The following is a 13,632-nucleotide window of genomic DNA, read 5'->3' as shown; positions in this document are numbered from 1 at the left end:
GATACATTTTAAGAGAAGACCTACAATGGTTCAGCTTTTCCACTGAAGCAGGGTGGATGAGCCACTTCAGCCAAAACACATGATGCACTCCAGAAACCCTCCAAGCAGATGGAGAGAGACAGTCAGAGTCCCTGCACGTGGAGCACAAAGAGCTGAGCCTGGAAAAGGGAACCCAAGAGCAGGATGCTAATATTTGAACAGACCATAAAGGGAAAGTTTGCCAGAAAGGTAGGTGGAGAAAAAACTCACGTGTCAGTTCTTCTCAAGGAGCACATCCTTACCTTGTCTCTGCAGCACCTGGTGTGGCAGTGACTGCAGTAGAGATGCTCAGGAAGCTGGAGCAATGCTGAGCACAGGAGCACTGGTGGGCACTGCAGCACACACAGGACATTCCTGTGGCCACTCTGTTACAGCCAAAATCCTCTCAAGGCAGCTGCCACCCCACCTCCATGCTTTGTGGAATCCTTACAGGCAGAAACTGGAATTGCCAAAGCTGTGACAAAGTGTAAAAATCTGGTCACTTTGATACTTATGGGTTTCCTTGGCCCTTTAGGCAATAAAGCAAGGAAACATTCTGCAGCAGAATGGTCCTGTTCCACCACAGTGTTTGAGTCCAGTTAAGCAACATCTGGCAGCAATGCTTTTGGTCTGAAAATTTCCAATATGAAATCAAGGAGAGCTGCACCACAGAGAGCACTGGGCTTTACCAAGAGCTAGAACATGGTGACACTGCTGGAATTACAACCTGAACTACAACCAGAAATAAAGCCTGTGTAGAATAAAAGGGACACCAGAACAAGAGATCCATCTTTTTCAGCCTGAGCTACAAACATCAGCTAAAGGCAAAAGCATTTCCCAGCACACACTGCAGCTCACTTCTTCTGCACAGAGATCAGCAGGATCCTGTCTCCTTCACAGGGCTGCCCTGACAAAGCCACGGAGGGATGGGTATTCCCAGCTGTGCTGCATCAGGAGGCAGGAGAAGCCATGGAGACCCCAGCAGCAGGACAGCCCTCCAAGGTGATGTCCTGGAAGGAGCAGTCCCAGCTGAGCCAGGAACCCAGGAAACAAAGATTCACCCACCCAAACCTTTGGCCTGACCCCAGACCCAATCAGCTGGATGGGGTGAGCAGGGCACATTTCCACCTTCCTCTGGGGCTCCCAGGACCAGCCCCTGGGCATGGTGCCAGCACTGCTGCTCGTGGTGGAAACCAGATTTTGGCTCCCAGTAACACTGCACCAAAGCCTGTCTAACTAAATAAATGATGTTGTTTACAGCTGGAAGATGGTCTCCATTACACAACATGATCATCCTGGCCAAGCTTCCAGGGAGAAGCTGCTCTTCAGGGGATTGCTGCTTGAAAAAAATGAAGAAGAAAACAGAACTAGCTGAAGCCAACATAGTGATTTAACAGCACAGGAAATATAATCTGCTTTTGCTGAGAAAACAACAGAGCTGCAAGCTTGTCCAGGTCACACTTACTGCTGGGCATACTGTATATTTGGGGGTTTAGCCACTGTCTGGACAGAGCTGACAGAACAAGGGAGAAAAAGAAAACCCAACCTGTAAAACATGAAAAAAAAGGAAAAAGCTGAGCCAGAACAAGAAATTAAGAGCAAGGAAATGCACTGGAAGCAGGGGGCTGACAAAAGGTGCTTCAAGTACATCAGAACACATGAGAACTCCAGCAGAGAGAAGTGGAAAAGAAACATTTAGAGTGACAAAAACAAGTGCAGCAATTTGGTCATTATTGACCCATCAGCTGCAAGTCCTGGGTCTGGTCCTCCTGCAGAATGATCAGTCTGGAGATTGCTGATCCTTGGCTCTTGAGTTCATCACTCAGGCCCCCAAATGCACTTTCCCTTTGCTCTGTGGATATAGGATACAAAACAGAGCAGGGCAAGGACACAGATTTTTAGGGATGCAAGTCCAGCTCCAGTTGCTCAGTGGCATCTTCAGACCTGCTGGAGACAAGCAGTGCCCTGGGAAGGACAGTGTGCCCTTGGGGTGCTCCACGTTTCAACCACAGGGACCATTTTTCACCCCTCATAGATGGCTCAGGGCTTATCCCAAGAAGAGGCACTGGCAGGACACAGCACTCCCCTGTGCTTTCACAGAGAAAATGTCAGAGAAAGGTCTCTCATGACAGAGAACATGAAGCTTCCACAGCTCCTGGCTGTCTCCCATCTGCAGGAGAGTCACAGCCATCACCAAGGGAAATCCCTGAGCCTGGGGCATCTGTCAGTGTGAGAGCTCTCACCTCACACCTGGATGGCAGAGCCACTTTCCACAGCCACTTTCCACTGCCTTTGCTGAAGCTCTAGCTGGAGAAAATCACCAAAATTCCTCCCAGAAAAGTTTTTTTGAGCCAGCTTCCAAGCAGACTCTGAGAAAGGCGATAAGCCATGAGCAGGAGCCTCTCCCAGACAGCTGCCAGGGGAAGTCTGTTACCTGCTGCTGTTTGCAGAGGGCAGGAGGTGAGAAAAACCACTGTCAGAGCATGACCCTGGGCTGAGAAGTCTCCCTGCTCTCAGGGCAGCACTTAATCAGCTCTGACGTGCCCAAACACTTAATCCCCATGGGGCTGCAGCACGAGGATCCAGCTGATTTATTTTCACTGTGCACAGTCCAACCAACCCTGCCCTGCCTGTGCTTCACCTGCCCAAAAAGGTACATGCTCTTTTTCCTGCCTCCTTCTCTACTCTCCATCAGGTATTAGATGCTGTGGCTGATGTGTGGCTGGTCATGTTCTCTCTCGTTATATTTATATTTACTTGTGCAGCAAAGGCTGGGCTGGGTATGAATGGCTCCAATTCATGCCCAAGCATGTGCAAATGTACACCTGAAGAGACCATTCTCTGCAACAGAGCTGGACTGAAAACCCTGCCTGGAGAAATAGCACCCTCCACCATCTCTCTAAACCTCTCCAACAATTATTTGCGGAATCTCAACACCAACACCTTCAGAAACCTGACTTTCCTTCACAGCCTCTGGCTAGATGGGAACAACCTGACTTTCCTGACCCCAGGAACTTTCCATGCTCTCAGCAGACTGCAAGAGCTGCACCTCAGCAGGAACTCACGCCTCACCCACCTGCATGCAAACACTTTCAGAGGACTATTGAACCTCACCAGCCTGGATTTGTCCCACTGCAACATCTTCGAAATCCACCCACTTCTATTTTCACACTTGCCTTCTTTAGAAAGGCTTGATTTAGCCTCCAATAACATGAGGTATGTCCCACAAGCCTTTAGGAACCTCTCCAGCCTCACGAGGCTGTCCCTGGAGGGCAACCACATAGAGGCCATCGGCAGAGATTCCCTGAAGGACCTGGAAACCCTGAACGATCTCAATCTCAGGAAGAATCGGATATGGATCATCCAAAACGGAGCTTTCTCAAAGCTTCTCAGACTGGACATGTTAAATTTAGGCCACAACTTCATCACTGATTTGCCTAATCAGCTTTTTGAAGGATTGATCCAGCTCAAGACCATGCACCTTGAAGCCAACAGAATCACGGCCGTCGACTGCGCCTTCAGGCAGCTGCTCAACTTGAGAAACTTGTACTTGAACAACAACCAGATCTCCTCCATCTCAGACTCGGCTTTTTTGTACCTAAACAAGCTGCACTTCCTCCACCTGAGCAAAAACAACCTCAGCTCGCTGCCCGTGCGCCTGTTCTCCTCGCTGCCCAGGCTGAGGTACGTGCTCCTGTCCCACAACCCCTGGAGCTGCGACTGCAGCGCGCTCTGGCTCCGGCGCTGGACGGCCGCGCTCATCCAGGGGCTGGGCTGCTCCTTCCCGGGCCCTGCCAACAGCACAGCCCCCCAGCAGCCCCTGCCCGGGCTCCTGGGGGACTGCCCCGTGCCCCTGGAGCTGCCCACTGAGGACAGGTGCAGGGGGGCTGGCACCAGCGTGGCGCCCAGGCCCCCCGCCCTGCCCGGCCAGCTCATCCTGCTGGCACTCGCCTGCCACACCTGGTACAGTGAGAGGGGATGGGGCACCCTGCTGGCCACCTTTTAATGGGGTTTCACTCATAAAGTGGAGGCAGCTGATTCGTTTTCTTGAAATGTGTTTATGAACCATGGTTTTGATGGCAGATGGATTTTATATGCAAATAAAGAAATTTCATTATATAGGAATATATTATTTCCTTTATGGGCAATACTCTAATCTGAAATGCTAACGCCAAAATTCAATGCAAATGCCAACATTGGCAAGTTCAGGGCTGGGGCTTGTGCTGGTGATGTGGGGCTGGGAAGCACAATTCCCTCTGCCCTCCCCATTTCCCAACTGACCACAGCCAGGTGTGACCTGCCTGGGAGGGGCTGCCTTCCTGTGCCCAGCCCATACTGGGTACTGATGAAATAGGAATCAACTGCACGTGCTCCAGGACATCTGGAGTCCTTAGAAAAGGCCCATCAGCATCACTGTGAGCACGTGGTACCTTCCCACTGTGGGCACATGGAGATCTCTGCTGCTGGAATGTAAGACAGTGCTGGAGGTGTGGGCAAAACCACCACCATGTAAAACATTTCATCACTCAGGTGTTCCTCACAGCACTGAACCTCGGCTAATGTGGCTCTGCATTTAGCCCTGCAAGGAGCTCATTTGTCTCAGGGATGGTCTGTACAAGTTGTGCTTCCCTGCATGCTGTTAAGGAGCTCTGTCACAGTACAATTCCAGTGCCACATCCCCAGACTGCCTCCCTTCAGCTGCTGGGAGACAGTTCAGCCTTCTCTGTCCTCCCAAATGGAATTTTCCATTTGTGCAGGTATATTAAAAGCCCTTATCCAATGTTTACTGGGTGCTCACAGAAGGAAGCAAAGGAATGTGTGCCAGACACACCACATTTGTCCCTGTCCTTAGAGAAATTATCCCAAGCTGATAAGAGGCAGGAGAGAAATAAACCCTTGTTTGGGGCTGAAAACACACAAACCTGCACAATTTGACATGGGAAGCCTGCCATGGAGTGCAGAGCAGGACCAACCTTTGCTGTTACACCAGGGAAGGGACAAGGGGGGCTTCACAAAACCACACATGCTGCACCTCATTATATTTGTGGTTAGGTTTGTGCAAAGCATTTAATGGTCAATACAATAAATTTTTGCTTACTTTGTCTGTGCTGTTTCATCATCTTCACTTCCCTCAGCTTCACATACTTTGAGAAGTGGTGGAAAAATACTCCAGCTGGTTTCTTGATTTTGCATTACTCTCTATCAAGCTGCAATAGAAAAAGGCAGAAGCAAAAAAGCAAGCAAAGTCCACCTCAGCAATTTCTTAAGTCCCTAAAATACTCAAATTTTTCTATTGAATAATACAAATTGGTGAAAAATTTATATGGACAAGAGCCTTTCATTCTCTGAACACTTTGAGAAAACATTCCTTCCACTTTTACACCACCACCTCATTAAAGAGTAACAGGAACACAACTAAATTGCTTCTTCTGTGCTATGATAAAAAGTCATAGAACTATTTAACAAGTTATACACAGTATGCTCAGGGAAAACATGTGGCCACATTTTTAATCCACAAAAAATGAAACTTGCAAGGAATACAAGAAGGCCAGAACACACAGGTCCTGAAGAGTCAGTCTGGGCTGGCAAGACATTTGAAGGAAGACCTTAAGATGAAGGATAAGGACAACATGCACCCACAAGGCCAGCAGCAAGTCCAACTTAAAAAAAAAAAAACTAGTTTGAACAAAGCTGACACCGTTAAAAAAAACCTTGCAAACCAAAATGCATGTAATTGAAGAAGCAAAACAAAGTATAAACACTAACAAATAATTTATTATCAAAGAGCAAGAAGAGTTGCAGGAAGAAGGAAACGTGCTGAAGTTTACATCTCCTTGATGTGATTTGAAAATTTGAGGGGTGTTTGACAAAACAAACTATTTGAAAACCTGCTGTTAAGAGTGCTCACTGGAGAGAAAGCACTGGGTTTGTCCTGATTGGCTGCACTGGACCTTCAGTGTGAGAGATCCACTTTGCTTGGCCCCCAAACTTTTCTTTCTTAAATGCATCCAGCACAAGGAGACACTTTCCCATTCTGTAATTGTCAAAGTACCCATTTCTGCCCCTTTAACCTGGTACCAGAGGCAAAAGAGACAAGACAGTACAGATGCACACGGCCACTTCCAAAGTCCAAGAATTTTGACCTTAATCCCACCACACCCCCAGCCAGTGCCATAAATCAGCAGAACAGTTTCAGAGGGATGGCTGTGACTCTACTTACGGTATATCGCTCCATCTTGAGTGAAAACATGCAACTTCCTGTGGGAAGCTTTGTTAACATACTTTTCTTGTAAAAAAATTGTCCCAGTGGAAAGTTTCCAGCCAGCTCTGCCCAAGGCTTCGTGCAGGGAATCACTGGGGTGGTTTTCTGACACCCCACACCCAGAGCAGGGAGCACTCCCAGCTGGTGCCACCCCTGCAGATGGCAGGGCTCCTGCTCATCTCCTCCCAGCTGCCCCAGCCCCTCTTCAGCTCCCTGTCAAATATCTCCTTTTCACCTGGCCTTTTTTCATCTCCTACACACAGGAAAATTAATTCCCTTTCACTAAATTAATCCTCTGAAGTCCCCAAGGCACAACAACACAGAAGCTGCTGCTTCAAACAAACTTTGCTGTGCTGCCAGCAGCACCAACTCTCACCATGCTCTGAAGGACCAGTACCTGGCAACAGATTTACATCAGGCCAATAAAGGTGAAGACTGTGTGTGGGGCACCAGCTGCAACTGAAGACAGGCTGCAGTGCTGGGTCAGTGCAAATAAGGAGAGAAACGTGTATTTAAATGTTTTTATTTCAACTGATGCTTTGCCACCATATTACATCACTTTGAATAGCTTGGAATAGCAATATGATCTCAAAATATAGCAAACAGCTTGCCAAAGCAAGAGAATATGAAATCCTATGGATACAGCATCTTCCTTCTTTGGCGACAATGCTTCCTTCCATTTATCTCTAAAAATAATTTTATATTCCAGCACATTTGCTGTTCACTTTACTGAACCCTGCTGTTTATACCATTTGCCTCTTCCCTGCACAAAACCTCTCCACAATGTAGTATGGTTTTGTATCTAACAGCATTTTAAATAAAAAAGTTATAGTTTTCATGCAGATTTTTGTAAAAATTATTTTCTAGGTGCACAGAACTGAACCAAGATGCATACAAAAATGCATTCACTTCCATTCTCAGGTGTAACCGTGCCATCAGCAACATGATCACATGTTACTGCAAGAGGTCCAAGGATGGTGGTATTATCATATGCAGTATAACCTTAAAAAGCAAACAAACAAACAAACAAAAAACCCCTTTTTATAAGCAGCAAGAGAAAAAACTGCCATGCTTTATTTGTAAAGTAATCAAAATAGTTAGATGTACAAAAAAGCACCATGTACAAAGAATACCAGAGGAAGTACATCTTCCTAATTACACATTTCTCATTTAGCATTGCGAGCTGGCCTGCAGGTCCCAACTTGTACTGTAGATTTATTTGCAAAATTAAGGATGTGGTCAAACCTAAAATATGCTTGGACTGTATGATAGAAATTAAAGTGGACTGCAGATAGAAATTAGATTTGTTTCCATTACAACTTATACCAACCACCTTATATAGCCCTCAATGGTATAAAACCACACATCAAGTATTTGAGAAATAATGGAGTGAAAACAGCTCCAGAGCAATATTGCAAGATGCAGGTCTGCTATGAATGCATTTCTGTGAGCTCTTGATAAGTTAAACTTTCCTTTGGGAAAAGAGCGCATCTCTTGGTTATAACTCCTCCCCCTGAGAATTTTAATAAATTTGTCTTGCAAAGCAAAACAAAGTCCTTTGAACTTCAACAGTTCCAAGGCCAACAGCATTTCAACGTGGTCACAGCCCATCTGCTACTCATGCACCCAGGGTGGCAGGTTGGGTTTTGTTGCATTTTGGTTTTTTTTTTCTTGACGTGGATCATCCCTTTTATACTCGCTTCATTCCTCGGCCCATCAAGCAGGCAAACACGGTCATGACCATCTTTGGCTTCACCTCCACAAGATCCTCTGGAAGAGCATAAACTCTGGCACCAATTCTTCTTGCCATGGACACAGCATACCTATTCACCATGGAAAAATAAGGTGGTCAGCACTGAGACTGCTACCAGGAAATGGCAAGTCAAATCCTGCCCCATCCAACACAATTTCACCTATTCTTTATTAAGATTTAAGATGTGGGACAGTTTATTCACACCACATCCTTCTGTTTTACAAGTTTTTCTCATTTTTTGCTGTTTTCCTTTTCCATAGTAAAGTGTTTTTAATGTGCAAATTGACCTTTGAATGTCAAGTCTACTTTACTGACAGTTAAAGAATCTTAATTAATATTTGTTATGGCTAATAGCATATATAATGAAGGATTAATCATGTAACACTTCCTTTTCTGTTTGCTCCTTATGAATAACAAAGTGAGACTATTATCTGCCAGAAATTTTGCTGTCATTCTGCCACTGCAGAACAGTCACAGAACACGCATTTCAAAGGCATGCTTTAATATGCATACTTTAAACTTGACAATCTGTGATGATTCAACAAGACATAAGACATACAAGGGTTCAATTTCAAAACCCCAAGCCACCAGCTGAACACTTCAAGTGCCTGAAGAAACAGGTGAGAAATGGAGTATCACTGGTAAGAACTGCTGGAGCTGCTCTGCATTTCTCTCAGCAGCCAGAGCTCAGCCAACTGCTCCCTCCAGTGTCACGGGCAAGGACAGCAACTCGATTTCATAAGTGCTGCCTGTGTACAAAGTACTGTGCTAAAAGAGACTGAAAGCCACAGCAATAAACTGGTCAAAACACCTGCAGCTTGAGGCCAGCACACTGAATGTGCACCCTTTCAATGGCAAACAGCTTCTGAGAGAGCAAACTTACTTAGCGTTATTTTGCTTGTCATCTTCCGATAGGTGACCAGTCTTTACTAGGTCATAGTTGATACAGCCAGGCTGGATGGCATCGATTAAATCCACAACTGCCAAGCTTGTGCTGATAGTCTTGTCCTAGAGAATACAGGGACAGAGAAGTAAAGATGAGTGCCCATAATTCTCACCTCAATCCAGCTGCTCTCCAACATGCAACCAAAGAAGTTGTAAACAAGCCTTTTCAAAGTTAGTGACTATTCCCAGGTGGTCCAGAGGGAAAGCCAAACTGCTGCCTCAGCTTTGGTGATAACACAACACTGTTACTCCAATTTACTGCAAGTGCTCTGGAAATCCAAAGTAGTAATCATTGTGCAGGCAGCACCTCTGCCCTGCTGAGCACAGCCCCAGGCACAATGCTCACCTCCAAATGCACACCAGCTCCAGCCCCTTTGCTTGCCAGCATCTCACCTCCCACCTCTGCCCCAGATCCTGCTCATCCTCCCTCCTCAGGCACTATTCCCCACTATGGGCAGTCCTAAACATTCTCCTGCCTTGCAGCTTGAAGCCACTCAGTTCCCAGCACAGTCTGAATCCTGCCCTGTTTAAACTCCTCCCTAAGATGCCCCTGCTGTTCCTCCAACTGAGGAAAAAAATTTTGGGCATTTGTATCCTTTTGTAGGCAAGAAGGGAACCTGTACCTTGAAGTTCTGGATGGAGGTGGACTTGCCAGCTTCTTTCAGGGTCTGGTTTACCCAGCTGACTATAATGTCATCGTTGGCTTTCTGACCATCACCCAGGTCCTCGAGGACATTCAGTGTGTACCTGAGAACCAGCAGAGAGAACAAGATTAGGCAGAGAGCCAGGACAAAGCCATGCAGCCAGGATGCAACATGAGCCATGGCAGCTTGGAAAGCCTTTACATAGTCTCAGCTCTGGGTTTGGGTTTGTCTTTTTTTTTAACTCCTTTAGCAAATAGAAAGAACCATGTATCTTATCTGAAGTGTGATTTCTGTTAAAGCATTAATCTTTCTAGCATTTCATGTCCTTTAATAGGAGCTCAGAAAATTGCCTGGGCTCAGGACACTTGTTAAACTGTTTTAACATTGAGAATTTGCTCCATAGGGGTAACACATTACCTAAAAGGTGTGGATTACCTCAGGAGCTGGCATTCAGACCTCTAATGTCAAATTAGGAGCTACCACACACCTTTTTTCCAGACATATATTTGCATAATCTTACAATTTTACAGAACTAGGTAACAGGAAGATCAATTTTATCTGTTATTAAGTTTCTTTTTTCCCCCATTCCAACACAAAAAAAAAGATCTATAAAGCAGCCCCAGAACATTTCCCTCCCAATTTCCAACTAAAAATCAGAACATTTAAGTTGTGTAATTTACTGGTCAGGCTTTCTGCTTGTGGACCAGACTTGAGCAGGTGAGAGAGGTGATCCTTGTCACAGGATGATCACAGGTCCACCAACAGGCTGTCCTGAGGTGTCTGCTCCAGCCTGTCATGTGCAGCTCTATCACAGTTTTGTCCAGGTGTCTCAGACACCCCCCAAAGGACAGAGGTTTGACCCTAATTCTGGATGACCTGTTCCAGGTAATACAATGCTCTCATGGAAGAAACTTCCCAAATTCTGTACATTCACAGTTTTGACATGTTTGAGAGGGGTCCTACCTTCTCATCAACTGCCAGACCAAGGCCAGTGTCAGCGTTGGGTTTCCATCATTCAGATCTTGCCCTCCAATGCCAACCAGGGAGAATTTAGCTGGATGCTTTCCCAAGTCTACAGCGTAGTTACAGTTTTCCAGCTACACAAGACAAGAGTTTAAACAGCAAAATCACTCACAAACACCCACACTGGACTGGAAGCCTCAAACAGGAAGTTTTAGTGTCCATGGCTTCCTTTAAAGTCTTTTGACATGTTTACCTTTTTCATATTTGCTCCAAGTTTAGGGTAAGGAGGCTTGTTAACCTTATTCCAGTCAACGGGAACTTTGATCTTCTCATATAATTGCAGTATTACCAGTGCATCTTGGAGATCACTACAGAGGAAAACACGGATTAAGTCTAATGCTACAAGAATTGAGTGCACTCTGACTTTGTCACATCATGAATAATTACTATTCTTTACAGGTGTTTGTAATTTCAACAACAATAAAAAGAAAAAAAGAGCTGTGTCTTCCAAGAGCCTAAAGCTTACCCATAGAGGTGATTTACGTGGGGGTTCACACCCAGGGAGTTCATCCAGTTGCGGAAGGTCCGCTCCTCACGTGTCTCTCCTACATGATGGAAAACAGGTTCATTGCAAATTCTGCAAGTTCAAAGCTGAGCAGGGATTTCCATCCTGCAAGGCAGGGAGCTTTGAGCAGCAGAGCTCACCAGGAGGTTTAAGCAGAGAAAGAGTATTTTTTTAATCATTTATTTCAAAGGAAGAGGGTGACCCTGCTATCTAGTCTTGGATGTTATTTTGATTTCCTCAGGCCTCAGAAGAGCCTTTTGCACTTTCTGCAAGAAAAAGGAGCAGAAAGGTCTTTCACATGGGTGTTAGCTAACTGCTGTCACAGCCCAGTCCCAGTTGTGCCAACAATTAGCATTCCCATGGACATCTCACTGCATTTCTGAGGTTTCCTTGCCCATCACAGGAAATGGCAAAACCAAATTCCCCGGCATGGTGAGTGACAGGGTGCTGGCAGTGTGCCTACAGGTTCAGGCTCCACAACAGGGTCAGAGCAGCTGAACAGGCTGCCAGGTGCCCTTCTCATCTGCCCCAAATGAGTAAACAACCAGTGCAGCACTGAAGCCTCAAATCATAGGTGTTACTTCAACAGAGACACCTCTGCAGGGCACAGCCTCCAGTGACACAACTGTTTACTTTAGCCAGTCCCCTCCTGCTAATTTTGTGACTGATAACGGCCATCACCTTCCAAGAGGGTCCAGTCGATGTCCTGGTTTTCAGGCTTGGTAAGTGCTGGGTACTTGTTGAACAGGTTGGCCACGAAGGCCAGGTTGAGTTTGGGGTTGCCACTGACCACGTCGGCCGGCGTGACGAACTGCCGGCAGCCCAGCCGATCTGCCTGCTGCAGCATGAACTCTGCCCTGCGCAGGTCATCCTTCTCCTGCAGGGATCAACGGACAACAGCTGTCATGGAACACACTGGGCTGCACTGCACAGCAGATGGGAAGCTCCTGACCACTGTCTGGAGCAGTGTCACAAGTCCATGTTTGGCATCAGTCACAAGCTGGGTGAAGGGATGAGGCACACACACCGACCCCTGCTGCTGTGCCATTGTCACGGCTTCTCTTGCTGTTTTTCTTAGCATTTTCTTAGCAATCTTTTCTTTCCAAGCTGACATGCTGTCAAATTTTAACGCTTTTGGAACTTGGTGGCTCAAAAGAAGTCAATATGCTCCCAAATGGAGCAAGCCCACAGAGGAATTCTCAATCATCTCTGTTAATTGGAGGGTAGTGACCAGGCTGGCAGCAAGCACTCACTGAGCACACACCTGAGGTGTGCACACGGTCACTGACACTGTACACGCTCCAGAAATTAAGATACCAGGTTACCCAGATGTCATGGGGCAATGACAGGGTACAGGGAGCTCAGGATTCTACAGGATGAGGACATGACAGCCTGAATACTTACATTGAAACCCGACATGTTAATATCAATCTGAGGCTCTCCTTCTTTCTGCCCTTTGGGGGCAATTTGATTGAGGAGGTGGAAATAGGCTCTGGAATCCTGGAATGAATGAAAAAGAAAATTCAGTTCTCCTGCACAGCAGTGAATACACCATAACAATTCATTTCAAGCTCATTTTTAGCAAGTCACCATGCATAATTGGCTTATGTACCTTTACTGAATTGCCAAAATCTGTAAGCTTAAAAGAGAGCACAATGGTAGAAATCCAGGCAGCAGGAAAGGAAACAAAGGGAAAAGGTTAGAAATATGTAAGATGACAATTATGTGGTTTGACTGTTTGAAAGCTGCCTTTGCTACAAGCTCTGGTGTCACAGCCACCTCTGCAGTGGCTGGAGGAAGCAATGACCCCATGACCCACACTCACGGCCCCCAGATGCCCCAAGGCTGCCCTAACCTCTAAACAAGGCAGCCATTCCTACTGCCACAGCAATGATGAAAGTGGCTCAGTGAAGACAAATTCCAAGCAAAAAGCTGATTAAAAGATGTCTGAATGTTTTCTTCTGTGCCTGCACATTAGCTAGAACAGCTTGGAGGAGAGAGGCCAGGGATGGTCACAGAGCAGGAGGAGCCAAGAGCTGTGGTGATTATCTATTAGCTACATGTCCTTTTGGTCCTCAGCACTAAGGAGGACCTCAGCATATCATGGCAGTCTAGGGGATGCACCAGAGAAGCCAACAGCTATCAGCAAAACTGTAAGTAATTTTGCAGTTGGAAATAAGAGTGACCATGCACACAACAGGTCAGATCTATGATCCTCACACACCTCAATTATCAATTTATTTTTCTATCTCAATTTTCTTTCTCCTACTTGAAACTGCTGGCCATGTGAATAAGCTCCAGAAAACTGCTGAGACCAGTGTCCAGATGCCCCACACTGACCCACAGTCACCTCCCTCCATTTATTTCTCACCAGTGCCCCCACTCACAAGTGAAAAGCAGCTTTAGGAGTCCCCACTCCCATTCCTACTAAACCCAGGGTGAAGAACAAGAGCTCTTGTCTCCCTTCCTCTCTCCAGCCCAT

The 13,632-nt window shown here is 46.3% G+C and overlaps 2 protein-coding genes across 7 annotated transcripts in view; one reads left to right on the top strand and one right to left on the bottom strand.

Annotated features, from left to right (window-relative positions):
* Positions 1-2,665: 2,665 nt before the first annotated feature.
* On the top strand, positions 2,666-4,024 carry LOC103816548 (nyctalopin-like). Its single transcript, XM_050974534.1, has one exon. It carries the CDS (start codon positions 2,747-2,749, stop codon positions 4,022-4,024), a length of 1,278 nt encoding a protein of 425 aa, XP_050830491.1. The 5' UTR covers positions 2,666-2,746.
* Positions 4,025-6,787: 2,763 nt separating this feature from the next.
* The window catches only part of PLS3 (plastin 3), a 49,802-nt gene continuing 42,957 nt past the window's right edge, over positions 6,788-13,632 (bottom strand). For all 6 annotated transcript variants that reach the window (XM_030228915.2, XM_018914387.3, XM_018914388.3 and 3 more), the window contains 8 exons: positions 12,555-12,650; positions 11,832-12,027; positions 11,112-11,190; positions 10,839-10,953; positions 10,586-10,719; positions 9,602-9,725; positions 8,917-9,041; positions 6,788-8,103 (listed from right to left, as the gene is read on the bottom strand). In XM_030228915.2, the coding sequence (XP_030084775.1) occupies positions 7,971-8,103; positions 8,917-9,041; positions 9,602-9,725; positions 10,586-10,719; positions 10,839-10,953; positions 11,112-11,190; positions 11,832-12,027; positions 12,555-12,650 (1,002 nt within the window). In that variant the 3' untranslated portion in view covers positions 6,788-7,970. The remainder of the gene's footprint in view (positions 8,104-8,916; positions 9,042-9,601; positions 9,726-10,585; positions 10,720-10,838; positions 10,954-11,111; positions 11,191-11,831; positions 12,028-12,554; positions 12,651-13,632) is intronic.

The sequence above is a fragment of the Serinus canaria genome, chromosome 4A (genome assembly GCF_022539315.1).
Source record: "Serinus canaria isolate serCan28SL12 chromosome 4A, serCan2020, whole genome shotgun sequence".
NCBI classification, from domain to species: domain Eukaryota; kingdom Metazoa; phylum Chordata; class Aves; order Passeriformes; family Fringillidae; genus Serinus; species Serinus canaria.
Note: the sequence above shows the minus strand (reverse complement) of the source record. Positions and strands in the feature narration are given on the sequence as shown.

Coding starts and splice junctions, on each gene's coding strand:
- LOC103816548 (XM_050974534.1), top strand. CDS start 2,747: ATGTTCTCTCTCGTTATATTTATATTTACTTGTGCAGCAAAGGCTGGG.